This window comes from Theobroma cacao, chromosome 2 (genome assembly GCF_053813885.1).
Source record: "Theobroma cacao isolate CCN51 chromosome 2, ASM5381388v1, whole genome shotgun sequence".
NCBI classification, from domain to species: Eukaryota; Viridiplantae; Streptophyta; class Magnoliopsida; order Malvales; family Malvaceae; genus Theobroma; species Theobroma cacao.
The window spans coordinates 49,634,227-49,661,330 of NC_142640.1; the positions used below are offsets into that span (position 1 = coordinate 49,634,227).

At 36.2% G+C, this 27,104-nt stretch overlaps 4 protein-coding genes and 1 pseudogene across 4 annotated transcripts; 3 read left to right on the forward strand and 2 right to left on the reverse strand.

Annotated features, from left to right (window-relative positions):
• Positions 1–673: 673 nt before the first annotated feature.
• Positions 674–3,499, reverse strand: LOC18610342 (transmembrane emp24 domain-containing protein p24delta9-like). Its single transcript, XM_007045942.3, has 4 exons — positions 3,158–3,499; positions 2,815–3,024; positions 1,033–1,109; positions 674–937 (listed from the first exon to the last, which is right to left on the reverse strand). Exons 1-4 carry the CDS (start codon positions 3,362–3,364, stop codon positions 793–795), a joined length of 639 nt encoding a protein of 212 aa, XP_007046004.3. The 5' UTR covers positions 3,365–3,499; the 3' UTR covers positions 674–792.
• Positions 3,500–7,548: 4,049 nt separating this feature from the next.
• LOC18610344 (O-fucosyltransferase family protein) lies at positions 7,549–12,251 on the forward strand. Its single transcript, XM_007045944.3, has 8 exons — positions 7,549–8,158; positions 9,395–9,462; positions 9,547–9,635; positions 9,717–9,879; positions 10,059–10,348; positions 10,796–11,000; positions 11,410–11,567; positions 11,637–12,251. Exons 1-8 carry the CDS (start codon positions 7,894–7,896, stop codon positions 11,908–11,910), a joined length of 1,512 nt encoding a protein of 503 aa, XP_007046006.3. The 5' UTR covers positions 7,549–7,893; the 3' UTR covers positions 11,911–12,251.
• Positions 12,252–12,351: 100 nt separating this feature from the next.
• Positions 12,352–15,910, reverse strand: LSMT-L (Rubisco methyltransferase family protein). The gene is made up of 6 exons (XM_018115987.2): positions 15,116–15,910; positions 14,957–14,985; positions 14,361–14,572; positions 14,138–14,260; positions 13,252–13,656; positions 12,352–12,818 (listed from the first exon to the last, which is right to left on the reverse strand). The coding sequence occupies exons 1-6, from the start codon at positions 15,619–15,621 to the stop codon at positions 12,603–12,605; spliced, it is 1,491 nt and encodes a 496-aa protein (XP_017971476.2). The 5' UTR covers positions 15,622–15,910; the 3' UTR covers positions 12,352–12,602.
• Positions 15,911–18,128: 2,218 nt separating this feature from the next.
• LOC18610347 (EXS (ERD1/XPR1/SYG1) family protein) lies at positions 18,129–22,104 on the forward strand. Its single transcript, XM_018116304.2, has 11 exons — positions 18,129–19,009; positions 19,121–19,466; positions 19,565–19,685; positions 19,869–19,998; positions 20,081–20,201; positions 20,301–20,559; positions 20,646–20,750; positions 20,850–20,894; positions 20,988–21,416; positions 21,503–21,636; positions 21,724–22,104. The coding sequence occupies exons 1-11, from the start codon at positions 18,427–18,429 to the stop codon at positions 21,821–21,823; spliced, it is 2,373 nt and encodes a 790-aa protein (XP_017971793.2). The 5' UTR covers positions 18,129–18,426; the 3' UTR covers positions 21,824–22,104.
• A 1,118-nt stretch (positions 22,105–23,222) lies between these two features.
• Positions 23,223–24,777, forward strand: LOC148764389 (uncharacterized; annotated as a pseudogene).
• The last annotated feature ends 2,327 nt before the right edge of the window (positions 24,778–27,104 follow it).

Below are 27,104 nucleotides of genomic sequence, written 5' to 3' on the forward strand. Positions count from 1 at the left end.
CTTTCATCCTTCAATTGGAATGCCTTATAGTCACACTATTGATTATGAGGAGCAAACAATAGGCAAATTTCTATGTTGTTTGTTGTTTTAGTGTCTTTTTTTGTAAACGGTTGGACAAAGTTGTCTGAATCTTTAGGCAGAATTTTCTTGTATATGATGAATTTGTGGAACTTTGCAAGGGATAACTTCTTCAATCATGGCTACTTGTTTGATGGGTTAACTGTTGGTCACTTTACTGTTTAATCCCTTAAGAAGAAACAAAATTAAACCCAACAGAAATGTGGATCAAAGGAACAGAAGCAGCCATAAAAAAAATGGCAACTGTGGGTGAACTTTAGGCAGTGAAATGAGCCTGCAAAGTTGAAAGCTTAAGACACCTTAACCACACCAGATGCCATAAGACTTGTACAAAACACACCCAAAGGCAGAATGTATCTATGAAAGATAAATCTGCTTAATCAAAGATGCCATGGTAGATTTTGGAAGGGAAAGGCAAAAGAGGCAGTGGACAGGATGAAAGAGATGAGATTACAAACAGAAATGCTCCATGGCTGGAGGAGGTCAGTTCGGGTTCCAGTTGAAAGGGAAAAGCAGCAACTGGCAAGGGTACCAGTGTGTATCCCTTTGTATCTCTCTCTTCCTAAAAGAAACACATAAAGTGTGGCTACAAATCTATGAAGAGATTATTGAAAATTCCAATTAATCTAAGAAATTATTTTTGTCAAAGGACATTTTTGCCAAAATATTTTACAAGAGTACAGCGGAAAAAATGAAAATTGTTGTCCTACAAACTTATATGAGCTTCTTTTTCTCAAAGAAGGTTTTCAAGTGCCAAAATTGCATTCCTGCTACTGACAAACAAAGAAACAGTGAGAGGAAGGACAACCAGAACATTTTGGAGGTAGTAGCTTGGTTCAGCTCCTGCATTTCTTCTTCTCTGATAAAAAACAAAAACAAAATCGAAAGTGGTGAGTGATAAAAATAGGTTAGGTAAACATTCCATGAGTTTGAGTGGCAAAGATGTTTCCTTACCTTTCCCGCAAATAAAACATTTCCTCATGAATGGAAGTAACAGTATCATACAACTTCTTCAGCTCCAGTTCCATGACCTAATATTTACAATAGAAGTACCAAAAAAGAAAACATGAGGCTCTTGTTTTTTCATCTAACACTCAGAAAATGGATAAAAACATAAGCACCTCCGCAGCTTCATTTTCCAAACCCAGGTACAGGTACTCTTAAAGATATGAAAACAATATTGAACACAAAGCTATCCCAGCAGGCCTACTGTTTGTCGGATGAGTAATAGTGGGGCAGTTTTGATTGGTAGGATTCCTAGTTAGTATGCAGCAAGGACTGCAACAAGCTATGCAAGCTATCTTTGATCCTGTGTAAATTCGCTGTTTCTACCATACAATCTGGCTGTACAGCTGGCTTCCTCACAATGATTTAAAATTATAGCAAAGGAGATGCCTTGGGGAGCATTACTTCTTTAAAACACAAGTTGTCTACTTAAATTGTGTTAAGGAGATGTTTAGCAGTTTTAAGGATAGGATCAAGGACAGAAATAAATGTTCCAATATCAAATAAACTAATGTGCTGGAAGGTTTGATGGCTCCAATGATCTAAAGAACTACCGCTGATAAATCTAATGCTTTACCACTGAGAGACAAGGGGCTAGAACAACATTTCAATAGTATTATCTTAATATCCAGTGAAGGCTCAAGATCTTGAGCAGCTTCAACTATATGTAACCATGTTTTGCTTGCTAAGGCAAAACAGCTTGAAACATGATCACATGTACGATTGCATGCATCTACTATACAGAAAGCCCATAAAAAAGGTTTAAAATCAAAGCAAAGGAAAATTCTCATATATGGAAGCCAAAGTGCTGGATCAGCCTAGTCAACTCCACAATTACCAATTATGCTAAGTGAAGATGGTGGGTATGCTGACAAAAGAAAAAGATAACAGAGCTTAAATCTAAAGAAAAAGTAGCATTTTCCATGAAACACTGAAAGTCCGCAACCCTTTAGCTTAGCAACTCTGATTTACATCTTTTTTCAAAAAAGTTTCAATCAACCATAATTGACTGTAATGGTCTTTAGAAGAAATCTACTTTTCAGTATTTCAAACTTCCAGCAGCAAGTGCAACAGGCACTGTTCAATTCCCACCAACCCACCACCCTATTAATATAAGGCAAAATGTCATGCAGGTAAAGATAAGATATGCCTGTAGGTTTCTCCAAACTAGTCCACAGGGCAACCTGACTTTTCCAGGAAATCAGTAGCAATGTGAAGCCAAGCAAAACCTTCACCGAATCATTTCTAACAAGTAACAACAAGCCTCATGGGCTTGTAGCACAAGAGGAAGACACTCCTTTAACAATAGCAAATCTTTAACTCTAGCCGATATCATGAAAAATATCCCATGAATGGCAATTGGTCCTAAACCTCCTCAGCGCGTAAAATCTTATTGACCACAATTGTAAATCTTAACCAAAATGCAATTTTCAATTCATTTCGAAAGCTTTTGAGCATAGGATTTCATCATATTGTAGATTCTACAATTAGAGGTGTGGTCCTTTTGCCCCAGTAAACAAACATAAGCCATTCCCTTCAAAGGTAAACACCTAACCCAAGTCCCCAGCTGCCACCAGTTCTTTTCCGACATGCCAACTATCTTGATCTTAGCAGTTAGGTGACTAACCAGAACTACCTCATCAAACAATAAGGTTAAATAAAAAAAAAACATGAAAAACAATTTATTTATTTATTTTTAAAGGAAAAAAGAGGAAGGGCCAGAAGACTTACATCGACTTGGCCTTTCTTGGCAACGTTGGACCAGTCCTTAGCGTGGACTCCAGTCCTCCAATCAAAATCAACGGTTATCGTAATCTGCGGCGAATGAACCGGCGCCCAAAAGCAAGCCATGTAATCACCCGCCTCCGCCGCCGTAAACGCAAACTGCCCTGTCTCCACTTTCTCCGCCGAGTGGAAACTATTCCCATACGTCGACGTTACCTACATTCATTTACCCAACCAAAAAAAAAAAAAAAACTCCTTATTAATCCCAAGATTCATTCTTTAACAAAATAAAATAAAACCCCCAAAAAAATTAAAAAAAAAAAGATTGTTTGTTTTTTCTCTAGAGTACCCTGACGGTGAGCTTGTGAGAATCAGGCAAAGGGTGACCCTCGTTGGGATTGACAACGTGGTACTTCCCGACCGTCATTGAATTGCTCTTGATGTCTTCGGAGATGCACTTAGTCTGTCCTGATTGCAGCTCGAACCGTAACGATTGCGTCGCAGGGGATAAAATCCCCAGCACCAGAACCACGATTGGAAGCGACCGAAGAATCATAGTTAACGACTCAACTTCAACTGCTAGACAGAGACAGAAACAGAGACAGAGAAAGAGATTCTTTGGGGTTTTCTTTTTGCTGCTGCAAAAGGTTCGGCTTTGAGGAGGGGGTCGTGGTAAGAGTGTAGAAGAAGAGGTTAGAAAATTAAAAAATATATATTAAAAATAAATAAAGTCAAAGTTAAGTCAGCCACGTGGTGAGATAGGATTGGAGAAAACACGTAATGGCAAAAACTAGTCACACTTAGGCTGTCCTGTCTTGTATCCCCCCAGATCTGTTTTAATGCTCGGGCACGTAGAAAACACAGGATCCGTGTTTTACTTATAATTTATTAATATTACAAAAATAAATTAATATATTAAATACAAAAAGATGACACATATTAAAAGGAAAGATTAGAGGTGTGGGCTAGAACCATGGGCTCTTGGGTCTTGGCCCGATGGTTATGCCTTCGACTTCGAGCCTCGAGGTTGATCCTGCAGTGCTAGTCACTCGAACCATGCACTTCTGCGCCAGATATACATTAAAAAAAAAAAAGAATTCTTACAAACAAATATATTTTTTATTATTATTTTATATAATACAAGACGGAAAATAGTCAAATTACAGTAAATTACACTTAGAAATGAAACTCCCATAATATCGTTTTAGAGAATAACTACATTGCTCCTAAGAGGATCTTTAAAAATATCTTACTTACAAGATATTGAAAGGTTTATTGTCGATGGTAGTACTAGAGAGCAATCGGGATTAACAGCAGCAAGAGGGGTTATTAGAGATGAAGTTGGAAACTTGCTGTATGGTTATTTGCTTTTCTCTACAAGCTGAATTATGGGCTTTATATTGGAGACTAAAGTTTTGTTGGGATAAGGGTTTCAAGAAAGTTTAAGTAGAAACAAACTTCTTACTCATTTTGTCGAAAGTTTTCAATCAAAATTTATAATTGGATTCAAATATATAAATTATTATACGTATTAGGAAGTTACTTCACCAATTTTGAAATTATATTATACCTCGTTTTTATCATACAGATTGAATGATCACCCATCATGAGAATCTATTTTAAAGTTATACATATTAAATTCTCTATCATCTAATATTAGTATAATTTTATTTGTAGATAGTATGAACGTTTTTTAATTAACCTAAAATGATGTAATAAGCTATATTTCTTTTTCCATCAATATATAGAAAAAAAGCTAAATTTACAAAAAAAAAAAAAATTATCAAACAGTTAGATTCTTGATATATATGCATGATCTTCATTTATCATTTCTTTTTCAAAAAAATTTTAATAGCTGAGTTTAAATCAAAATTAATGTTTGGCTCATCATTCTCCTCTGTAATAGTCTCTACTGCATTTTTATTATCAATCCATTGTCAGTATTACTTTCCGATAACTTTCATCCCATGCCATTAACCGATCCTAATAAACTATCCATAGCTTACCTCTATAACTTGAGCATTTGCCAAACTTCACCGGAAAACCATATTTCCATGTACTCATTCGATCGCGAAGAACCCCAGCTGCAGTAGATTGATGACTGGAGGCTCGATAAGCTCCATCCGTATTAAGCAATACCCAATTCGAATGTGGTCGGTGCAGACCAATTAGCTTTGCCTCGTGTGTTCTAGTGTTTGCAATCCCTGTGGAAATGGAATATGTCCAAGATCGAATTATCTTTAATTGTATATTAAATACAATTTTGGCTGACTTTGAGGGCACAATAAGCATTTTAGACTTACATTATAAAACAAACAGCATTTTTCGACGAAATATTTTGTAATAAAAGTAAATTATTTTCGACAAAAATTATTTTTTTACAATGATAATGATATTTTTTATATAAATTTTTATGAATTATTTTGTTAGAAATATTTTTGATATTAAAAACGAATAAATTTAAGTGTCTTTATATATATTACTATATATATTTATGTCTCTTCCTATCGAGTTCGGATCATTTAATATATCTTGATTAAAATTCTTAACAATAGAAGGAAAAAGAGATTGAATACGGGTCAATAAGATTTTTATTTTATTCTACTTTAAAATTGATAAAATTTATTAATACAATTTATATTTTATATCATTATTTCTGTCACTATACCTGCAGAATTAAGTACAAAAAACCAGCATCGTTGACCATTAATGCCATAGCTAGGCGCCCTCCAAAGTTCATCAATGAACTTGGTGGGGGAGTGCATTCCTAGGAATTTCATCTCATTCTGTACTCTTCTTCTGCTTCTTCTTCAGATTTCAAAGTTGGAATCATGGGTATGAGTTACATTTATTAATGCATCCGTCTTGTTCATATCATTCCATTCCTCTTTGTCTTTCACAGGATTCATCGGCTTTTGAGCAGCTGCTGCCTTGCTTGGTTGCCTAGAAAATGTGCGAGAACACATGGGTAAAAGCAAGCTTTCCGTTGAAGGGAAGCTTTTGCGGTAAGAAGGTATCAAAGTTTGGTCTTGTTTCGATTGCATGTAGGCTGCCTGCCTGCCTGCCTATCCCATCCATACAATCAATGCAAAAGCAAAAGCAAAAGCTTTTTCTTTTTATGAACAAATAATGAGAATGGGTTTTGGTTTTCCAGCCATTTCTCTCTTCCTTTTCTTGGCAAAATAGTACAAAAATTGAAATTGAGAATGACAGCTTGTCATGTGATCACCATGGCCGTTGGCATTAAAGCTTGTAGGTGTTGATCAAGGGTGGAGATCGATATAGAACTAATTTTGGCTGGGAATTTGTGGCAAACTGAAATACTAAAGTAAACATTCATAGTAAGTTCCTTAGAACATGTTTAAAGAACTAATTAAGAAGTTTGATTCTTTCAGCTTGATATTCCTGATGAATGGGGATGGCATATTAATGAAACAGGTTTATATTAATATCATATAAATTGAGATCTTATATATATATATATATCTATATGTAATGTCGTACGCGTGTGTGTAATAAATTTTTGAAATACTTAATTATTTTGATAAAATTGAATTTTTTTTCTAGCAAAACATTTTATGGGTGAAGGGTTAATTATTTCTCACAAAAAAATTTATGAATTTGGTTTTTGTCAACAAAATTTCTACAAAAAAAAAAGATATATTTTTTTAAAGTAATAATAAGGTTTTGGACATGGCATGTATGATCTATTTTCTAATACAGTACTTAATTTTTATTACTTATTGTATTCAAATTTGGTGAATTTCACAAGGATCTCAACTATTATTAAAATAGAGAAAAACGTATAAATCACATGTATATCGTGTAACCACATCGAGAGAGAAATATATATATATATATATAATTAGAAATTGAATATTCTTTTGCACGATATGAGATCATCATCCTCCCTTTTAAATAGAAATAGAAAGCTTGTACTTTTTTTTAATTTAATAATTACATTTATTATGTCATAACTCAACCGTCAGATTATTTTTTTTTTCTTTTTCGTCCTCCCTTGGAAAACGGATGAATAAAAAAAGAAGTCATTTCAAGCTAAAATTAAATTTTTTTAATTTAATAAGCTTTATAATTACATTAATTATTTCCTAATCGATAGTCAAATTAACCCTTCGTACCAAACGGGGAAGATGTCCCTAAAAAGTCTATTTTTAATTAATTTTTTTTGTCAATACCTTTATGTTTGTTAATTGTGCATGATTCCTCAAAAACTCAGACCTTGAATTCATCTAATGACAGCCTAAACTCTGTTCTTTACTCTAAATTGTTGGTATTTATCCAACTAAACACCGGCAATTTTCTTGATTCTCTAAGCTTCACAAAGGATTCTATTGTGTATAACCCCACCCCATTTTTTTTTGTCTCTTAATTAAATATTTTTTTTAAAAAAATACTTATAATAAATATTATCATTATAACTAGACCCAACGAAGATTTAAAGATTGTTAGTTTTATATAAAAAAATTAAAAAATTTAAAATTTGAATCTTATTGTTTTATAAAATTTTTCAAAATATATCAAATATAATCAAGTATATATATATTATTAAAAGAAAATTTAAAATAAAAATTATATACATATAAATAAAATATAAAAAATAAGAGAAAGAATAAATAGAGAGAAGTTGTCCCCATTCTAACAGAAGAAATCATTGGAACGGAACGGCCGGAGCCGTCCTATTTTCTTTTATATGTAATATTTTAATTAAATTTTTAATTGGTTTGAGTGCTTCGATCCCAAAAAAAAAAAAAATCAATAAATAAAATTCTCGTAATACACTAAATAGGCTTTTTGTAACGGTTTTTCCTCCTCGGCCAAAAAAAAAAAGGTCAGCAAAGAAAGGAAAGATTTTCCAGTTATAATCTGTTTGGTTGGTGAGATTCGTTCATTCAGTTTATTTGTTGTTGTTGTTGTTCGGCTTATTAGGCTCGTGATCTCTTTCTAGGGTTTTTTGTTTTTGAATAGTAGGAAGAGGAAATCGGGTTCTTGATAGGAAAGTGTTAGAGGGAATTGGATTTTTTTTTGTTCAGATGAAGAAGTGGCCATGAGGAGGGAGGGAGAGAAATGGAGGTTAGATCTGAGAATAATGTACAAGTGAGGTGCGACAAGATTCCTAGTCAAGTGATTCCTAGGACTCGCCTTCAGGTTTGGTTCTTTAGAGTTTGTTCCACCATTTTGCTTTGGACTTGTTTGGTCCAGCTCGTCGCCGTTGGTGAGCTATGGCACCCGCGTTTGCTCACCGGTTTAACCAACCGGATTTCCTGGATCACGCGTCCTCCTCTCCGTGTTCAACAGTCGCTACATTCCCCGCCCCCTCTTGTTCCTCTCAGTGAGTCTCCACCTCCTCTCTCTCTCTCTCTGGGTTTGCATTGAATTGGTCGAAATTTTGATTCGTTTGTTGAATATGGGATTGAAATTGGTATGAGAAAATTGCTTGTGAATATTAATTTGAGCTACAACCTTGTCTGCTAAATTGTAAGAACAAATGTGGGTTACTGTCGTGAACGATGTTTGGTCAAGGAACAATTTTTCAGTGCTACCTTAACCGTATTCTCCAACACTAGGATCAGGAACGTATGCTCGAGTTTCCTGCATTTTCTATTGGAAAATGCATGTCACAGATTTGTTATTAATTGATTTGTTTCGAGTGTTGGAGTGTTACTAATTGCTATCTTGTTCCTCATCATCTCGCGACTGCTTTTAATTGACAACTTCTGCGATTTTAGGAATAGCGGTATCAGCAATGTATTAATATAAAGAAAAGAGATCATTCCCTTTATTTTCTCTCTAGTTGCTGGCCTAGCAACATTCTGATTGCTTGTCATGTTGACATTTGATATATTTACCTTTCCCCCCATCATTCTGTTGGTGAGGTGTCTGGGACTCTTTAAGCCTTCTAAGTACTTAATCAGTGTATCGATTTCCATGGGAGATGCTACAATTCACCTTTAGTGCATATAAGGTCATCTTGGATCGTATATTTTCTAATTTGAAAATAGTTGCAGCACTCTGTAAAAGCAATGAATTTATATTGCTTGCTGGAAGAGGACTTGTGCTAGATTGCTATGTACTTTTCAGTTTGCATTTCATTATAGCATCCTGAGTTATATATTCAAATAGTTTTGCCTGGAAGCTCTTATGAATTGATTGTTGGAATGCCATCTATGCTATCGTTTTATACTGTCAACATACCACTGATACTAAAGCTCTGGGTGCTTGATCATGTTCCTGAATTATTTAGGTTTACGCTATGCTTTGTAGGTTCCCTGCCCCCACAAAATAGTTGTTTCTGTGTGATGCTCCAGAGCCGTCATATCTTGATTTCTCTAAATACCTATGAATTCCATAAAGCTGCAAACTGGTTTTACTGGACTATACTTACAAATTATTAACTTTAAAACTAATAATTATTTAACGTGCTTGATCTTCTTGATCAATTGAGAATTTGATGACTGATTCGTTATACCTTATTTATGTGTCCATGAATTTTTATTGAAGGAAATACTTTTGCCTTTTGAATTCAATCTTTGGAAAAAGTATGACCTTCATTCTTGTATATTTTCAGGAAATTATAAAAGTAATGGTTTTCTCAAAGTTTCCTGCAATGGGGGCTTGAATCAAATGCGTGCTGCGGTCTGTGCCTTTTCTCTAGCTCATCTTTTCCTTGTTTGTTTGTTCATTATTATGCTATTAATCCAGCTAATTTGTCTTTTTTAGATCTGTGACATGGTGACCGTTGCCCGACTTTTAAATCTCACTTTGGTTGTTCCGGAGCTTGATAAGACATCATTCTGGGCTGACCCTAGGTGTGTTTAAAATCTGAAAAGGTTACTCTACTGTTTTCACAGCTGCTTTAAAAGTATATGACTAGGAATCTGATTTTGCAGTGATTTTGAGGACATTTTTGATGTGAGACATTTCATTGACTCTCTAAGGGATGAAGTTCGCATTGTCAAAAGGCTGCCAAAGAGGTTTAGTAGGAAACATGGCTTTGAAGCTTTTAAGATGCCTCCCGTTAGTTGGTCAAATGAAAAATACTATTTTGAACAGGTTTGTTGCTCACTGTTGATTAATACTAGTGTTAGCTTAAAAACGAGTTTCTTTCTCAGGTAGCATTCCAACTTCAGCAAATTGGTAGTTCCTGGAATGTATGAGTGGATGTTTTGTCTCTTCTCTTTTCTTTTTGGGGTTATGCAGTAGAATCTAATGCCTTTGACATTATTTTACAGATTCTACCACTGTTCAGTAAGTATAAGGTAGTACACTTCAATAGAACAGATACACGACTGGCAAATAATGGGATCTCACTCAATCTTCAGAAACTTAGGTGCCGAGTCAATTTCCAAGGACTGAAATTTACTCCTCAGATTGAGACATTGGGGTACAAATTGGTTCGCATTCTTCAAGAAAGGGGACCTTTTGTGGCATTGCATCTAAGATATGAGATGGACATGTTGGCTTTTTTAGGTTGTACACATGGCTGCACTGTGGAAGAAGCTGAGGAGCTAAAACGATTGAGGTTTGTTATGTTTGAAGCTGATATATTCCAGTCAAAACACTCACATTATCTTAGCAAGGTGTGGTGTTCCCTATCTTTAGGATACACACACTAGTCAGCCCCAGCATAAACTCACATACCACAAACAAGATAGCAAAGCTGTATGCTGCAACTTAATTATGAACATTTTTCCAAAGTATGATGTCAGACTGGGAAGGTAATACAGCTGAGATGCCATACGGTGTTGTTAATCATCAATACCCTAACTGACTTAGTTTTTGGGCAATAAGATTATGGTGTGTCCATGTTCTTGTTTGTTTGAGTTGCATCAAATGTTTAAACTTAGTGATGACAAGAAGCAAATTTAAACTTAGATCTATATAAGTATCTATTGAGCTCAATGTTATCAATAACAAGTATTAGGATAATACTATAAAATCTAATTGGATAGCTGCCCCTTCCTTTCAGGTATGCATACCCCTGGTGGCGAGAGAAAGAGATAGTGTCTGAAGAGAGGAGACAACAAGGGTTATGTCCTCTGACACCGGAGGAAGCAGCATTAATTTTGCAAGCATTGGGTTTTGATAACGAGACTCAGATTTACATTGCTTCTGGTGAGATTTATGGCAGTGAACGGAGACTGGCACCACTAAGAGCTGCATATCCACGTATTGTGAGTTTATAACCCTGTAAATGTTTAGCTTTTGGTATTGGTATGTGTGTTTCAAGGCTCATCAAAGCACTGGATTTATATATTATCAACTTTTTCGGATGCATATGAAAAGTCTAAGCTTTTGCTAGAATTTTGGGAAGTATATATTGCAAACCTAGCTGCAAATTATTGTTGAAGTCTTCTTTGCACTCACGTGTATCAAACAGATGGTTTGGATTGCATGAAACATTTTTCCTGTACTTAGTTGAGCCACAGAATCTCTTTAGCCTTGACCAGTGTTCATGTTTACTAATTAAGTACTGGTGTTAGCCTCTACTTTTGGCTTCTAAAACAGGCACATGTAACTGTGGTTTTTATTGTGTCTTTGCTTATAATTCGTCTAGATTTCAAGACTTTATTACAATTTCAGGTGAAAAAGGAAACACTATTAGATCCAGTGGAACTGAAACAATTTCAGAACCATTCGTCTCAGATGGCGGCTTTGGACTTTATGGTATCGATTGCCAGCAACACTTTCATTCCCACGTATGATGGGAACATGGCAAAAGTTGTGGAAGGTCACCGCAGGTATTTATGCTGCTGAATTATGTAATGAGAGGGGGTTTATTTTCATAGTCCTGACAAGCCTTTGTTCAGGTATCTTGGGTTTAAAAGAAGTATCCTGCCAGATCGAAAGAAACTTGTGGAGTTGCTGGATTTGCATGAGAATGGGACACTTCAATGGAATGAGTTTGCACTAGCTGTAAGGCAAGCGCATGAGAATCGGATGGGACAGCCCTTCCGTCGTCGGACTATTCCAGAGAAACCGAAGGAGGAAGACTATTTCTATGCAAACCCTCAAGAGTGCCTATGTGAGGGAAAAAATTGTGATGACTTACTAGGCCCTAATAACTCAAGTACTCTACAATGATTGTCGGGTGATCAGATCTGAACTCCTGCTTGAGATGGTAACCGCCATGACTGTTTCTAAATGGTGTGGATGATAATCCAGTCAGGTTCAGGACAGAATGCCCTACACGACCATGTATACATGCACTTGAAGAGTTTTGTAAGAAAAGGCGGCAGAAAATCCTGCAGTTCCCATTTGGGCGCCCAAAAAAAGGAAAATCTTTTGATTTTTTTTACCCCTTTCTGATAAATTTATTTGTTTTCCTTTTGCTTCCTACCCTTTGATTTGTATTCAGCACTGTCACATAATTCCACAGTTGAATTAACAGATATTGTACAGTGTCCTTGTCCCTTGTTCCTCAATGTGCCTTGATGATCCAACATCGATTTTTTCCAACACCTTCCCAACCCAACGCACAATGCCATAAAATGACTTGTCATTTTATGATCTATACATTATCAGTGCATCAAATATAAATCCATAAATTAATTGAACCTCCAGCTGAGAGATTGATGCAGTTCAACTGCAGCCAATTCCTATGTCAGTAGAGAAACTACAGGCAATGTTACAATATTACAATTTTGCTATCTAGGCAGTAGAAATCATCTACCAAGCAAAATTTGCCAACTAAAATAATGAAAGGTCAGAAAACTACTTGGATTTGCCCTATATCTAACACATAAACTTGATATATTGGGGTCTTTGGCATGTCCCTACTTGGTCTCCCAAAAGATTATTTCACCTTGCTCTCCAACTAGACCAAGATCTCTGAGCCTCCTTTCTTGGTAATATTCCAACTCATCCAACTCTGATTCCCTTTCCTTAAAGATCTCATCAATTTGCTGCAGCACCTTTTTTTCCCCTGCTCTTATTCCCACTGCGATTTCCAGCCTCGGATCAAGATTTCCCCCTTCCATCAGCTTTTCATCCTGCAATTAACAAGTATTCAGTAATGACAGCTTCAAGCAAATTTGCCATTACAAGAAAATTGTTTGCTCAGGATTTTTTAAAGAAGTTGAAGGTGCTAGAGAAATGAGGCATTATGCTTGAGCCTTCATTGAGGTGGTGACTTGTGTGATAAGTCATTGGCATATGAAGGGTTAAGGATGCCACCCTAGTAGAAGATTTATGTACCTGACATTCTTTTTTGGATCAAAAAGCTGATTCTCATTAGCTGGAATTTGAAGTAACCAAACTTTAAGTATTGTCCTAACCTTTTTATCTCATAGACTTTATTGAACAGTGGCAGGTATAACAGGGTGATAAATTAGCAAATGGTTCTCTCAACACATTCACAAAAAAGTAGATTATTAATACTAAAGAATTAGCTTTGACTGGAATACAAGAAAGAAACTTCTTTACCTCTTCAATCGTGGTATGATAACCAGAGAGAGCAGCTTTGCAGGCATCGCAGACCACCCGACATATAAGCTCTTCATTGGCACGACTTACAGGTAAATCAAGGTGGCCCCAAATTGTGTTTCTAAAAATAGATTCCAAGAGGAAAGCATCTGATCCCCCAAGTGCCACTAGCCGTAGATAAGGAATCAGTGCTGGAGGAAGAGGACGACCCAAAACAATGTCAAAATAGGCAGTCTCACCCAAACCATTTGTCTCAGCAATGTCAAGCTTGTCTCCAAAGAATGGGTCTGACTCTGATATCTCCAACGTTAGTGTATATGCATTGCGCTCTGACTTTGATTCTACGAATCCATAATCAAGTGCCAACTCAGCATTGCTCTTGTTTAAATCATATTGAATCAAAACCTGTTAAATAGTCTTCTCTATCAGTCATCCCATGTTAACATATTTCGTCTCATCATAATGCATTTGTATTCTTGGAGTTAGGGATGTTAGATTACGATCAAGGTAATCTTATTACCTGATTTAAATAATAAATAGATGTAAATTATTTAAGATTAACCTAGATTGCTTTTTACGAGAGTATAAGTACACTAACTATAATTCAGTTTATCATATAACTCAAACACAGAACTATATATATGATCTACATACATGTAACTTTTGCATTTTTGGGTTATAATAGTGTTTAACCTACAATGTCGGTCCTTTCATCTTTATAATGCTCAAGTGTGTGCACTGATTAGGTAAAAGGGCAGGAATGCTTAGAAAATGGAATACCTATAAGCAAAGAACTTCTCAGATAACAAAGCTTCTCAGCTAACTTTTTGGAAGCATGGTTGCCAGAGTAATAAAATTGGAAAAGCATGAAGTTAAAACTCCTCACCTGCTCACCAGCCTTGACAGAAAGAGGAGACCGCAAAGAAAACAGGAGATCCCTAGAGAAAAGTCCAGCTCCTTTAATCTCCCATGCATAATCTTCTGTAGTGATGCTAGGGCTATGATTGATCTGATTAATGAAGAAGATTTGAAGAAAGTTAAAATTTTAAGATAATTTAACATTTCTTTTTCTTTGCAAGCTAACTTTCAGAAACCATAGGGGGCCTTACCAAGTCCGCAAGAGGTATCAAAACAAGATTTTGGCCACGAAGGCGGGAAAATGCCCTTGATCTGAGAATCCCAAATGCCCAGAAGAAATCATCTACTGTTATAGGGGCAGGAAATAGCTGTTTGTTGGGGAGTATGATTTCTTCTTCTACTTTCAAGAATTCATTCTGCACATATTCTTTCACTCCCAATGTTGTGCTCAACAGCTGAGTTCCTGTGTGGAAGTTAAATATATGTAACATGAAAACCTATATTTCAGATTGAGCTGCTTTGCTGCAATGTTAATTCACCTAAAGGGTATGAAAATTAACAAAATGCACAAGGTATTTGATGAGGAGATTATCTTTTACAAGAAATATATATACTGTAAGCAATACCAAAAATGGCCATTAAGTGCAGTTAATTGAATCTGATCTGAAGCATTAGAAACCTCATCAACAAATCTAAACATAACACATAAAAATTGAGAGTTCTATAAAATCTTCTTCAACCCAATCAATAGTCTAACACTTTGATTTCTCCAATGCCAAGTTGCTTACTGACCATGACAGAGAGGTTTCTAAGGAGTACATGGATATAAGACTCTGACCGAACTAACCTTGTAGCTCAGCTAGCTCCTCTTCTGACCTGCACTGGAACCATAAAAGCAACACTTTATCAACCTCAAAGACCCCATTAAGAAAAGGGAAAATTATAACAAAATTAGATATTGGAAAAGGGAAAAAAAGAAAGAAATGAGAAACCAAGCCACACCCACCAAAACACAGTGGAATCTGTAAACTCTGGAAGTATATCAAGATAAACCCGCCATTGAGAATCTTCCTTCAACTTCTCCCTGATCAAGAACAAAGCTACAGAAATCCAAGGCTTCAATCCACTACAAACACTTCCTATCTCAGAAGCTGCAACTGCATCCTGGTTTATCCAAAACCTGTTAGGAATCTCCAAGACAACCTCATTCCTGGAAATGTCCTTTTTTGCAATCAGCCCAAGTCCTTCGGGAACCATTCCAGGCCTTACAGGGGACTTGGCAGAGACTACACCCTGATCCTGGAGCCATTGCCAGAAGGTTTGGACCTCTGGCGGAGGGTCAGTTGTTGGTGAGTGGACAAAAGCTGCTGACAGACAGATGTTTCTCTTAGTAAGGTGGATGGGAACTGTTGGTTTAGTAGTGAAAGCAGTCAAGTGTTTGAGAGTTGTTGAAGAAGACAGGAAAGTGCTAGGTGAAGGTGCTGATGGGAGAGTGAACAGTGTTGCTGCCATTAGTTTCCTTTTCTGGATGAGGCGAGATGTGGTGGGATTTTATAGCTTGTGGTAACCAATGAAAAAAAAATGTTCTAACCAACCTTGTTGGGTTGGATAAGCCTACTTCATAGCCTGGTTGGGTCTATAACGTTTTCTTCAAAAGAATCAGAACATGAAACGATCCCAAGCTTCCGGAAGTAAGCCTCTCTACTCGTTTTGGGCCGAATTTTCTCTTTCTCTCTCTCGTTTCTAGAATACGTAGATGGGGATTCACGGAATAACGAAGCTAATTAATAGAAAATGCCAATTACTACATATGGCTGACCTTTTCCCATGGCCATCCAAAAGTAATCTTTGGAATTCACTCATTGCAAGTTTGCTTTTCATCTTTATCTAATTGTCTCCATTATCACTTCTTTTTTCCCACCAACCCATCCCTTTTCTTTTTCCCTTATCTCCTTATGATAGGACAGATGAGGTGGATATTTGAAGAGAAAAAATGGGAAATGGTAAAATGAAAAAATTTGGATTATTTCGGTTAATTCAGTTAAAACAGAATGTCAATCGATTCGATTGAATGCTCGTTCTGCAGAATTATTAATATTATCTCTATATTAATAATTCGATTCAGATCATTCAACACAACCATAGAAAGAATATAATAAGGGAATGGATGAGGGCAAGTTGATGCTATAAGATAAGGGAAATACTGGTGCAGCTGGAGAGAGACCAGACCTTGACACTGATAATGGCTAAAGGCAGCAGTAGGCAGTAGAAGCCAAAGATTTTTTCCTTTACAGCAAAATTTTCAACCACTACTTTATAACACATTGAAAGCTGTCATAAACAATGAATTTTGACCCACCAAAACGTACAATGTGAATAATTGATCTACTTGGAAGGCAAAAAATGGAAAGAGAGATGCAGATGTACAGTAAAGAAGGTGAAGCCCTTTTCAAGCAAAAGCAAAAGTTCCATGTTGCCACAATCAAAGCGCAAAATAAAAAGAAAGAGAAAGCCATAGGATTCATTCATGTGGATGAGGATCAAACACAAAAGATTGATAAGCTCAGCAACCTATATGAATTAATTAGCATTTGTACAAAATATTGCTGCTTAGCAGACCTATCCCCTGTCACATGTAGCTGGAGATATTAGAATAAATAAAAAATTAGGCTTACTAGGCAAAACGTGCTGCTCATTGTTGACAGGAAATTTCAACCTTTTGATTCTTCTTTTGTTATTCCATCGTAGAGATTAGGAGATTAAGTCCTTTTTTTTCTAACCATGTAATGATTTATCCACACGGTCAAAACCTTGAAAAAGGGTTTGAATTCTTGAATCTATTATGAGAAGATCAATTCAAATTTTAATCAAAATTAGAGATGATAACGGCAAGATATCTTAATGTGAATTTTATTATTAAATGTTTGATTAAAATTTTTTAATTGCTATTTATGTTTGTATATGAATATTTTAGAGACTATTCATTAAATATTCTCTTAAAATTAATTTTTTATGAATAATATTAATAAAAATTAAATTAAAATTTAGTAAGTATTAAATTAATGATAAAAAATTATAAAAAAAATAATATATGAAATTAAAATTTAGTATCACGAATCATTATTTAAAATCAAATTTGGATGATGAATATCCTAAAATTACTATTTGAATCTAACTTGAATTTGTGCGAGTAATAATTTATTGTCCGAATGTTACTCAAGTTAGATTATAAAATATCTTAATCTTATTTAATCGGATTGAGTAATATGAAATACCCAATTACAAGATAATCATTGATATATCCCTAATCAAAATTAATTACAAAAAAAGTGCAAAAGAAAAAAAAAACTAATATTGAAATCAAGAAATTTAAATGTAAGTTATTGAGAATGCATTGTTCTCTCGTAGTAATTTACTATTCGAATCTTACTTGAATTCGGTTATAAAGTATCTTAATTTTATTTAATCTAATTGAGTAATATAATGTATTCAATTATAAGATGCCCGGTGACATCTTTATTCCAAGTTAATTACCAAAACGTACAAAAAAATAAAAAAAAAAATTACTAGTACTGAAATAAAAAAAATCTGAATGTTTGGGTTGAAACTATTTTTTATAAAATCTGTTTTCCAAGGCAGTCAAGAAGTCTATGGTCCAACAAGTACTGCAAATTTTTTTTATATTTTGTTGATGGACTAAAATTTCTCCCATGACATGGAAAAACGAGTGTGATCACGCACCCACTCTCTCTTCCCCTTTACACGTTTCATGGCCAAAAGAGCAGGCCTTGGGTTGGGTTAGTTAAGGAAAAATGACAAGAAATGTTTTTACTGCGAAGGTGAAAGAATTGATTAAAGAAATCACATTGGGGACACATTGCCATGGCCTATGGGTGGAGTGGTCAATCGTGGCAGCGTCTGCTCCTTGAAAGTAGAAATTTATTCTAGTTACGACAATTCCCACGTAAGCTGTTGCTTGTCTCTTCGTTGCTTTAAAGTATTGCATCGGCTGACACCCACGTTTTCTACTGAAACCTTGCGACGGGGTCTTGGCCTTCCTCCGTTTTCTTGGATGTTTCTACCTTTTTCTGTTTTTATAAGTAGAGGTAGCTACACCTAATCAAGTTCCCCTCATCAAGTTGGTCTGTAACTTGTAATCTCAACTTGTAGTTGTGATTTGGTGTTTTGTGGGGTTTATTCTTTTAAAACTTCGAGGGACCAATTTCTGAAGCGCATTGAAACTAGAGCAGTGTGAGCATTACGGTACTGAGAGCGTTATAATTTATCTGCACTGGCAGAAGTGATTACAGGCCAAAAATGAAGTTTGGGAAGGAGTTTGCGTCGCAGATGGTGCCGGAATGGCAAGAAGCGTACATGGATTATGATTTCTTGAAGTCCCTTTTGAAAGAAGTCCTGCGTTTCAAGCAAAGGACCAAGCCACCGGCTACCCCTGGTGGCCTGAAACGGAAGCTGACGCTGTATAGAGCTTTCAGTGGCCTAACGCAGAGGCACCACCACCCGACGAGCCCGACCTCGCCTGACATAGAAAGCCAACCCATTTTGGTGAATTCTGTGAGTCAGAATGGGTCTCAGAGTTATCAAACTACGTTCCTGATGTCAGCGGACGAGGGCGGAGAGTACGAGCTGGTGTACTTTAGGAGGCTTGATGATGAGTTCAATAAGGTGGACAAGTTTTACAGGGCTAAGGTGCAAGAGGTGATGAAAGAAGCAGATATTTTGAACAAACAAATGGATGCTTTGATTGCTTTCAGGATCAAAGTCGAGAATCCTCCAGGGATTAATTTTGACAGGTCCGTGGAGATGACTCGCCTTGCTTCAGACATTGCAGCGTCCACAGCTGCATTATCGGCTGCTACTCCATCTGGTGCCAGAGCTAGCAGTAAGTATTTCTCCTCTCAAAGCAGTTTACCACTGTTTTGGTTACAGAAAATTACACTTGTAGTCCAGGTGGAATGTTGAAACTGAATATGTCTTCCTTTTCGATTGGCAGAAACAGCTCCTCACCTTGAAGCCATTGAAGAAAGCACCCATGGTCAAGCTGATGATGATGATGATGATAAAAATGATGAAAAAGAGAGAAATACCCCGATTCAAGAAGCCAAAGCACCGAAACCGAAGAATATCATGGGCATCAGACCTGCACCACTTGACGTACTTGACCGGGTGAAAATGAACAACACTCTTGAGACTCCTCGTTCCACCATTAAAGGTGTCCTCAGGGTTCCTAACCATACGGACCTGAGTTTCAGCAGGGAAAATCTAAGGAAAGTTGAAGAACAACTTAAGCGGGCTTTTGTTGAGTTCTACCAAAAGCTTCGTCTGCTTAAAAGTTTTAGGTAAAGACTGCTTGCTCCTTGCTACTTATCACATAATTTGGTCTATTTTTCTCTGCTTTCTTCTGATTGTACTGATCCTTCTGTCCTTGAATCAACAGCTTCCTGAACACGTTGGCGTTTTCCAAAATCATGAAGAAGTACGATAAGATCACTTCCAGAAGTGCATCCAGATCTTACATGAAAATGGTGGATAACTCCTACCTTGGTAGTTCTGATGAGGTAAATGTTAAAATTTCTGTATCAATTCATTACAAAATTTGCAGTGGGCAAAAACAATTAAGCTTCAACTCTTTCTGAAAACTTTTCAACACTCAAACTATCATTGAGTTGCTTTTAACAATAAAAAACTTTGCTGGATTTCTTAGTCACCTGCAGCCCCTAATCTAGCACCCTTCATCACAGGTTACAAGGCTCATGGAGAGAGTTGAAACTACATTCATCAAGCACTTTTCAAATGCAAACCGTGCTAAGGGGATGAACATCTTAAGACCCAAAGCAAAAAGAGAAAGGCATAGGATAACATTTTCAACAGGTACAATTCCTGTTGCAGCCCCTTTTAGAACTTTCAGTTGGGGGCATAATTAACCCAGATTATGTCTTCTAAAAATTTTCAGGGTTTTTCGCTGGCTGTGCGGCATCTCTTGTACTGGCCCTTATTCTGATCATTCGTATCCGTAAAATTATGGATAGTCGAGGGAGGACCAAATACATGGAAACAATGTTTCCTCTTTACAGGTACTGTATTTCTTTCTTCTTCAGGTTTAGCAGACCTTAACACTTAACAATTCTAGACATGGTTCAAATGTTTAACAAGTTGTTATAAATCCTTTGCAGTTTGTTCGGATTCATTGTTCTGCACATGGTAATGTATGCTATCAATATATTTTACTGGAGGAAGTACCGGGTTAATTACTCTTTCATATTTGGTTTCAAGCAAGGAACCGAATTGGGGTACAGAGAAGTTTTTCTACTGAGTTTTGGTCTTGGAACATTAGCTTTAGCCTGTGTGCTCTCGAACCTTGACATGGAGATGGATCCCAAAACAAGAGACTACAAAGCATTCACTGAACTTCTTCCCCTGAACTTGGTTCTGGTAAGTTTATTTATTCAACTTGCTCAGTCTGTTGTTCATTTTCTAACAACACATTAACTGTCTTCCTTCCTTTTTCTATGTTGCAGGCTCTACTTATCATCCTATTCCTGCCATTCAACATCTTGTATCGGTCGAGTCGATTCTTCCTCCTCACATGTTTGTTTCACTGTATCTGTGCTCCTCTGTACAAGGTAAATAATGGAAGACTTAACATAAGAAATGATCAAACAAATTAAGATTATAATTGTGGAACACACCTAATCCATCTGTTATTATCTTTCCTGCTGCAGGTTACACTCCCAGATTTCTTCTTGGCTGATCAATTAACTAGCCAGGTTTGTGAGAAATTACTCTTGCCTTTTGTCAATCTCTCAATACCCTTTTTTCCAAATAATTTGAAGTTCATATCCTTGTATTAATTGTTACAGGTGCAAGCCTTTAGGAGCTTCGAGTTCTACATTTGCTACTATGTTTGGGGAGACTTCAAACACAGAAAAAACACTTGCAAAGACAGTGATGTGTTCAACACTTTCTACTTCATCGTGGCTGTGCTTCCCTACTTGTCACGCCTCCTCCAGTGCCTCCGTCGCCTCTTTGAAGAGAAAGACCCATTGCAAGGATACAATGGACTGAAATATTTCCTGACAATCGTAGCTGTCTGTCTGAGAACAGCTTACAGTATCAACAAGGGAATTGGCTGGAGAATAATAGCCTGGGTCGTCTCAGCCATTGCAGCAATATTCTGTACATACTGGGACCTTGTCTATGACTGGGGCCTCCTTAACCGCCATTCCAAGAACCGTTGGTTGAGAGACAAACTCCTCGTTCCTCACAAGAAAGTATACTTTGGGGCCATGGTGAGTAGAAAGAGATGAAAAAGTTTCCGTGTTTGAATAGCTAATTACCTCTAAAGACACTGACCAAGTTATTGAAATTTTCTCAGGGACTGAATGTTCTGCTGAGATTTGCCTGGCTCCAGACCGTGTTGAACTTCAAGTTTGCATTGCATGCAGAAACCCTGACGACGATTGTCGCCAGTCTTGAGATCATTCGTCGTGGTGTATGGAATTTCTTCAGGTAATCAATATATTATTCTTTCATCTAAAGACTGCCAAGTTTCAAACAAAGTATATTTATTAATTCTGACAATTGGATAACGTTCAGGTTGGAGAATGAGCACTTGAACAACGTCGGAAAGTATCGTGCATTCAAGTCCGTACCGTTACCGTTCAACTATGATGAGGATGATGACAAAGACGATTAAGTTTTGTACGATAAATCTGCTGAAGAATAAGAAAAACTGCAGATAAAACGCCATAGATGCCCCGCAGCTGCCATCTGCTACAACATTAAACTTAAAACCCATCAAGGCAACATACAATGATTTGACAGAGATGGAGTTGTGGTACATAATTAAGGAATTTTGATGTTTGATGAGAGACAAAGCCAATACTTTTGCTAATTCTCTGTTTGCTTGTATTTTTTTTTTGTTTATTTTTGTTCAATGTACAAAATTCATTCTTAATGAAAAATACCTTCTAAATATTTTCCATTGATCCTCATTAAATGATCATACAAACAAGTACATGAGAAATAAGTATATGAACAACTCATTGATAAATTTAATAAATTCATAAATAAGTTTTCCTACTGCATTTAATAAAAAAATTAATTCCATCATGACAAATTAAAAAAACTCGAGTCCGATTCTAACCAATAAAAAAAAACCCGAATATGAAAATTAATACTTGGCTTATTTTATTAAACAAACTTGAAAATTGAAATTGAAACTTATATATTAAGTTTAATAAATGCTTTTAAATGAATTTTAAAACTGAGTTTTGAACAGTTCTAATTTTAGGTTTGTTCGTGCATCACACCAGGACCAATCTTTTTCCCAATCTTCCAATGCATTTGGTAATCTTAATTCTCCATAACATTAAAGTGAATTTGCTTTAGAATACGGGAAATGAATCCAAATAAATGACTTGGCATTATTATTTTTGAAACTTGAAATTACTTCAAACTAAATGACTTGGCATTATTATTCTTGAAACTTGAAATTACTTCAAACTGTTAGCCATTACCCTTATGCTGGTGATTCAAATAAGTGTTTGAAGAATGAAGAAACACAAATGAAGTGAAGAAAGGTGACTATATCGGCTTGTGAAAAGAAAGGGAGAAGAAGGATCAAAACTCACCGTTTAAATAAAGGCAGAAGCTCAATACGCAACATTTTATTTTGCTTTTAAATTTCAGTTAGGAAGTAATCATTAGTTAGTTAGTTAGTGTTTAACTTTACTCTTTCTTCACTAATTGTATACCTGTACATATAAATACTACCACATAATACCTTGATTCTTTGAATGAGAGAATACCAAGGCACATTCTCATCCATGTGCGTCGTCTCTTCCCTATCCTCCATTTCTGATGCTTCTGACATGGAATCAGAGCAGGGAAACAAAGTCTGAGTAAAGGTGCTAGCTGTGGAATAGCTACTGGTGCCATGGTATTTAGCTCTATTCTGTTTGTTTTATTTCTAGTAAAGTAAAATCTCTAAACCTATTTTCACCTTACATTTGTTGGGTATCGTTTACTGTTTAACTTCATTATATCTTTAGTATTTGCATAATCTCTTCATTATTCCTCATTAAGCTTGAGTCATGTCTATGTCTGCTGATTCGAACCAGTCAAGGTCCCAAGGATCTCAAACCTCATCACATATTTCACCAATAGGAGATCCTCAATCTCCCTATTACCTTCATCATATTAATCACCAAGGATCAGTCATTATCAATCCAAAGCTCACCACAAGTAATTATGTGGCATGGAGCAGATCATTTTTTTTTTGGCTCTGTCCATTAAAAACAAGCTGGGTTTCATTAATGGAAGCATTCCAAAACCTGAAATCACAGATACACTATACCCTTCTTGGATTAGATGTAACAATCTTATAGTAGCATGGCTACTTGATTCCATTAGCCCTCCCATAGCATCAACCGTGTTTTACATGGATTCTGCAATGGAGATCTGGAACACCCTGAAACAAAGCTTTGCTCAACCAAACGATACAAGAGTATGTAATCTGTTATGCACACTTGGGAATATCAGTCAGGGAACACGTTCAGTGGACACTTACTTTGTTGAACTTAAGGGTATTTGGGAACAGTTGAGGAACTACAGACCCCTGCCACACTGCGAATGTGGGAAGTGCAACTCAGAATGCTTCAAAATATACATACCAGTATCAAAAGGATATGGTTTTTAGGTTTTTGAACAGATTAAATGATTCCTTTTCAACTATAAAGTCACAAATCATACTTATGGATCCCATGCCAACACTTGATAAGGTATATAGTTTGATATTGAGGGAGGAGGCTCAAAGAAATATGCTGCTTCAAACTCAACCTATGCTTGAAACCTCTACGATGCTCACTACAGCAGACACAAGAAAGAAGTTTAAGAAAGAACTGATCTGTAGTCATTGTGGCAAGAAGGGACACAGCAAAGAAAAGTGTTCCAGAATCATTGGATTCCCTGAAGATTTTAAATTCACTAAAGGAAAGAATAATGTAAGGAAAGGAAAAGGAACTGTCAACAATGTATCAGCAGGGAGTGATCTATCAGTAGATGAAATTCATATGGAGCAGGAGGAAGGCCTTGGTGGAACAAGCACTATGTCCCAAATGTCTAACTTACAGCATCAAGTCAACAAGTTGATGGAAATCTTGAGTGAGAATGGATTGACCAGCAATAAAGGTAAGAACATCTCTGCAAATAACCAACAGACAAAGCATTCACTAGCCAACTCAGCCTTTGCAGGTATTATCTCTGGCCATCTTTGTTTTAATACCCTCAACAATATGCCTCATAAGTTTAGAAATGTGAATTCTCTCATGTTGAAACACAATTGTTGGATAATGGACCCAAGTGCAACAGATCATGTCTCAAACTGTTTAAAAAATTTTACTTATGCAAAACCAGTCACTAATTGCTTTGTACAGCTACCAAACAATAAGAGAGTTATGGTGACTCATATAGGAACTGTTAACTCAGCCCATTATTAACCTTAAATGATGTATTTTGTGTACCAAGCTTCATATTTAACCTTATATCTATTGGTCAACTCACTAGCACCAAATCAACTTATGTTTTATTCACTAACATGTATTGTATTGTCTAGGACATTCCTTCATGGACTGTGATTGGGGTAGCTAAGGCCTCTTCCGGACTATATTTGATGGAAGATAGAAAAGAACAGCAAGACTTGTCTAGCTACTGTTTTGATAAAGTTGTCAAGCTTCCTTTTACTTCACCAGTTAGAGCCTGCAATGCAGGGCATAGGACTTTTGATTTATGGCATTTCAGACTTGGACATGCTCTTCTGGAAAGGATTAGTGTAATAAATCAACAATTTCCAAGCATTAAATGTTCAAATGATCTCATTTGTGAAATCTGCCCTTTAACAAAATAGAAAAAGTTACCTTTTCCTATTCATGTTCAGAATATAGATCCATATTGACATCTGAGGACCCTATGAGGTACCTACTTTGTTCAATCAGAGATATTTTCTCACCATTGTAGACGATTATAGTTGTTTTACATGGATTTTTCTTATGAAAAGTAAAACAGATGTTTCTAGCATAATACCTGCATTCAATGCTTTTGTTCAAAGACAATTTGATCTAAAAATCAAATGCATAAGAACTGATAATGGTCAAGAGTTTAGGCTCACAAATTTTTTTGCTAAGTTAAGGATAATCCATCAATTGTCCTGTGTAGAGGATCATCAGCAAAAAATGACTATTGAAAGAAAACATCAGCACATACTGATGGTAGCAAGAAGTCTGATGTTTCATTCAAAAGTTCCAATCACTTTCTGAGGGGATTCAGTCCTAACAGCAATACATGTGATCAATAGAGTGCCTACCAAAATCCTCAAAAATAAATCACCTTATGAGCTACTCTATAAAAGACCACCTTCCTATGCACATTTAAGGTCTTTGGATGCCTTTGTTTTATATCTACCTTGACTCGAAACATAAAGAAATTAGATGAAAGGGCTAGTAAATGTATATTCCTAGGATACCCAAACAATGTTAAAGGGTTCAGAGTATATGATCTGAATGCACAAAGGGTACTAATTTCAAGAAATGTGGTTTTTCATGAAGTGATTTTTCCTTTCCAAACTTTGTAGCATAATGTATCAAAATAGGCATTTCATCAAACACCTCAAACACATAGTAGATACTTTAACCCCTTTGACCAAAATTTATAGATTTTTCAACACCAAAACCCTCCACCAGTTGAATTACACTTACCTGAATGTAATTCACCCAATGACCAACCTTCAATATCATTTGTGAATGATTTGGACCAAAATGCCCCTGATGAGGCCAATGATTTTGCTAGTACTTCTACAACTGGCAACACTAATGGACCTGAAGCAATCATAACGAATGACACACAAACATAAGTTAGAAGAAGCTCTAGATCAAAGCATATCCCAAAGTACCTTGAAGCCTACCAATTAGACTTACCTTCTCAAACCAACAATGTTACTGCACATCCAATCACTAAACACCTATCTTGCCACCAACTATCACCTGCTCATAAGTCATTCATCACTTCTCTATCAACAATTTCTAAATCAAATTCTTACTAGCAAGCAAGCAATCAAGCATTCTCACGGGAAAGATGCCATGACTGTTGAATTGAAGTCATTGGAAGATAATGGTACATGGAGCATTGTTCCACTACCTCCCAACTGTCATGTAGTAGGTTGTAAGTGGGTATACAAGGTAAAACTGAATGCTAATGGCAATGTAGAGAGATCCAAAGCACGTTTGGTTGCAAAGGGATATAATCAGATCAAAGGTTTTGACTACCAAGACACCTTCAACCTAGTGGCCAGACAAACAACAGTAAGAGTATTTTTTGCATTAGCAGTTGTACACAACTGGCATTTATCACAACTTGATGTGAATAATGCCTTCTTGAATGGTGAACTAGCAGAGGATGTATATATGGAGTTGCCACAGGGATATGTAATTAATGGGGAGTGCCCAAGTCATTCAAGGCTGGTTTGTAAGCTACACAAGTCTCTCTATGGGCTCAAGCAAGTATCAAGAGTCTGGAATTCCAAGCTCACTACATCACTTCAAAAATTTGGTTTCAAACAGTCAAATTCAGATTACTCACTGTTCACTATGAAAACATATAATGGAGATTTTATAGCTCTCTTAGTGTATGTTGATGATATACTAATTGCAAGTAATTCTGTCCAAGTAAAGTCTGATGTCAAAGAATTTCTGAAGTTAGAATTCAAACTCAAGGAACTTGGTAAAGTAAAATACTTCCTAGGACTCGAGATTGCCAGATCACCAGAAGACATATCAATATGCCAAAGAAAATATGCTTTAGACCTTCTTGAAGAACAAGGATTACTTGGAGCTAAGCTTGTGAGTACACCAATCGACTCTAATCACAAATTGGCAAAATCCAATGATGAAGACAAGCTGACAGATGCAACAAGCTACAGACAA

Coding starts and splice junctions, on each gene's coding strand:
- LOC18610342 (XM_007045942.3), bottom strand. CDS start 3,364: ATGATTCTTCGGTCGCTTCCAATCGTGGTTCTGGTGCTGGGGATTTTA. Junction 3,025..3,157: donor CTCACAAGCTCACCGTCAGG/GTACTCTAGAGA, acceptor AAATGAATGTAG/GTAACGTCGACGTATGGGAA. Junction 938..1,032: donor ATGTTTTATTTGCGGGAAAG/GTAAGGAAACAT, acceptor GTTTTTTATCAG/AGAAGAAGAAATGCAGGAGC.
- LSMT-L (XM_018115987.2), bottom strand. CDS start 15,621: ATGGCAGCAACACTGTTCACTCTCCCATCAGCACCTTCACCTAGCACT. Junction 14,573..14,956: donor GGAGCTAGCTGAGCTACAAG/GTTAGTTCGGTC, acceptor ACTTCCACACAG/GAACTCAGCTGTTGAGCACA. Junction 12,819..13,251: donor ATCATACCACGATTGAAGAG/GTAAAGAAGTTT, acceptor TGTTAATTGCAG/GATGAAAAGCTGATGGAAGG.
- LOC18610344 (XM_007045944.3), top strand. CDS start 7,894: ATGGAGGTTAGATCTGAGAATAATGTACAAGTGAGGTGCGACAAGATT. Junction 8,159..9,394: donor GCCCCCTCTTGTTCCTCTCA/GTGAGTCTCCAC, acceptor GTATATTTTCAG/GAAATTATAAAAGTAATGGT. Junction 9,880..10,058: donor AAAAATACTATTTTGAACAG/GTTTGTTGCTCA, acceptor ATTATTTTACAG/ATTCTACCACTGTTCAGTAA.
- LOC18610347 (XM_018116304.2), top strand. CDS start 18,427: ATGAAGTTTGGGAAGGAGTTTGCGTCGCAGATGGTGCCGGAATGGCAA. Junction 20,202..20,300: donor ACAATGTTTCCTCTTTACAG/GTACTGTATTTC, acceptor AATCCTTTGCAG/TTTGTTCGGATTCATTGTTC. Junction 20,560..20,645: donor TTCCCCTGAACTTGGTTCTG/GTAAGTTTATTT, acceptor TCTATGTTGCAG/GCTCTACTTATCATCCTATT.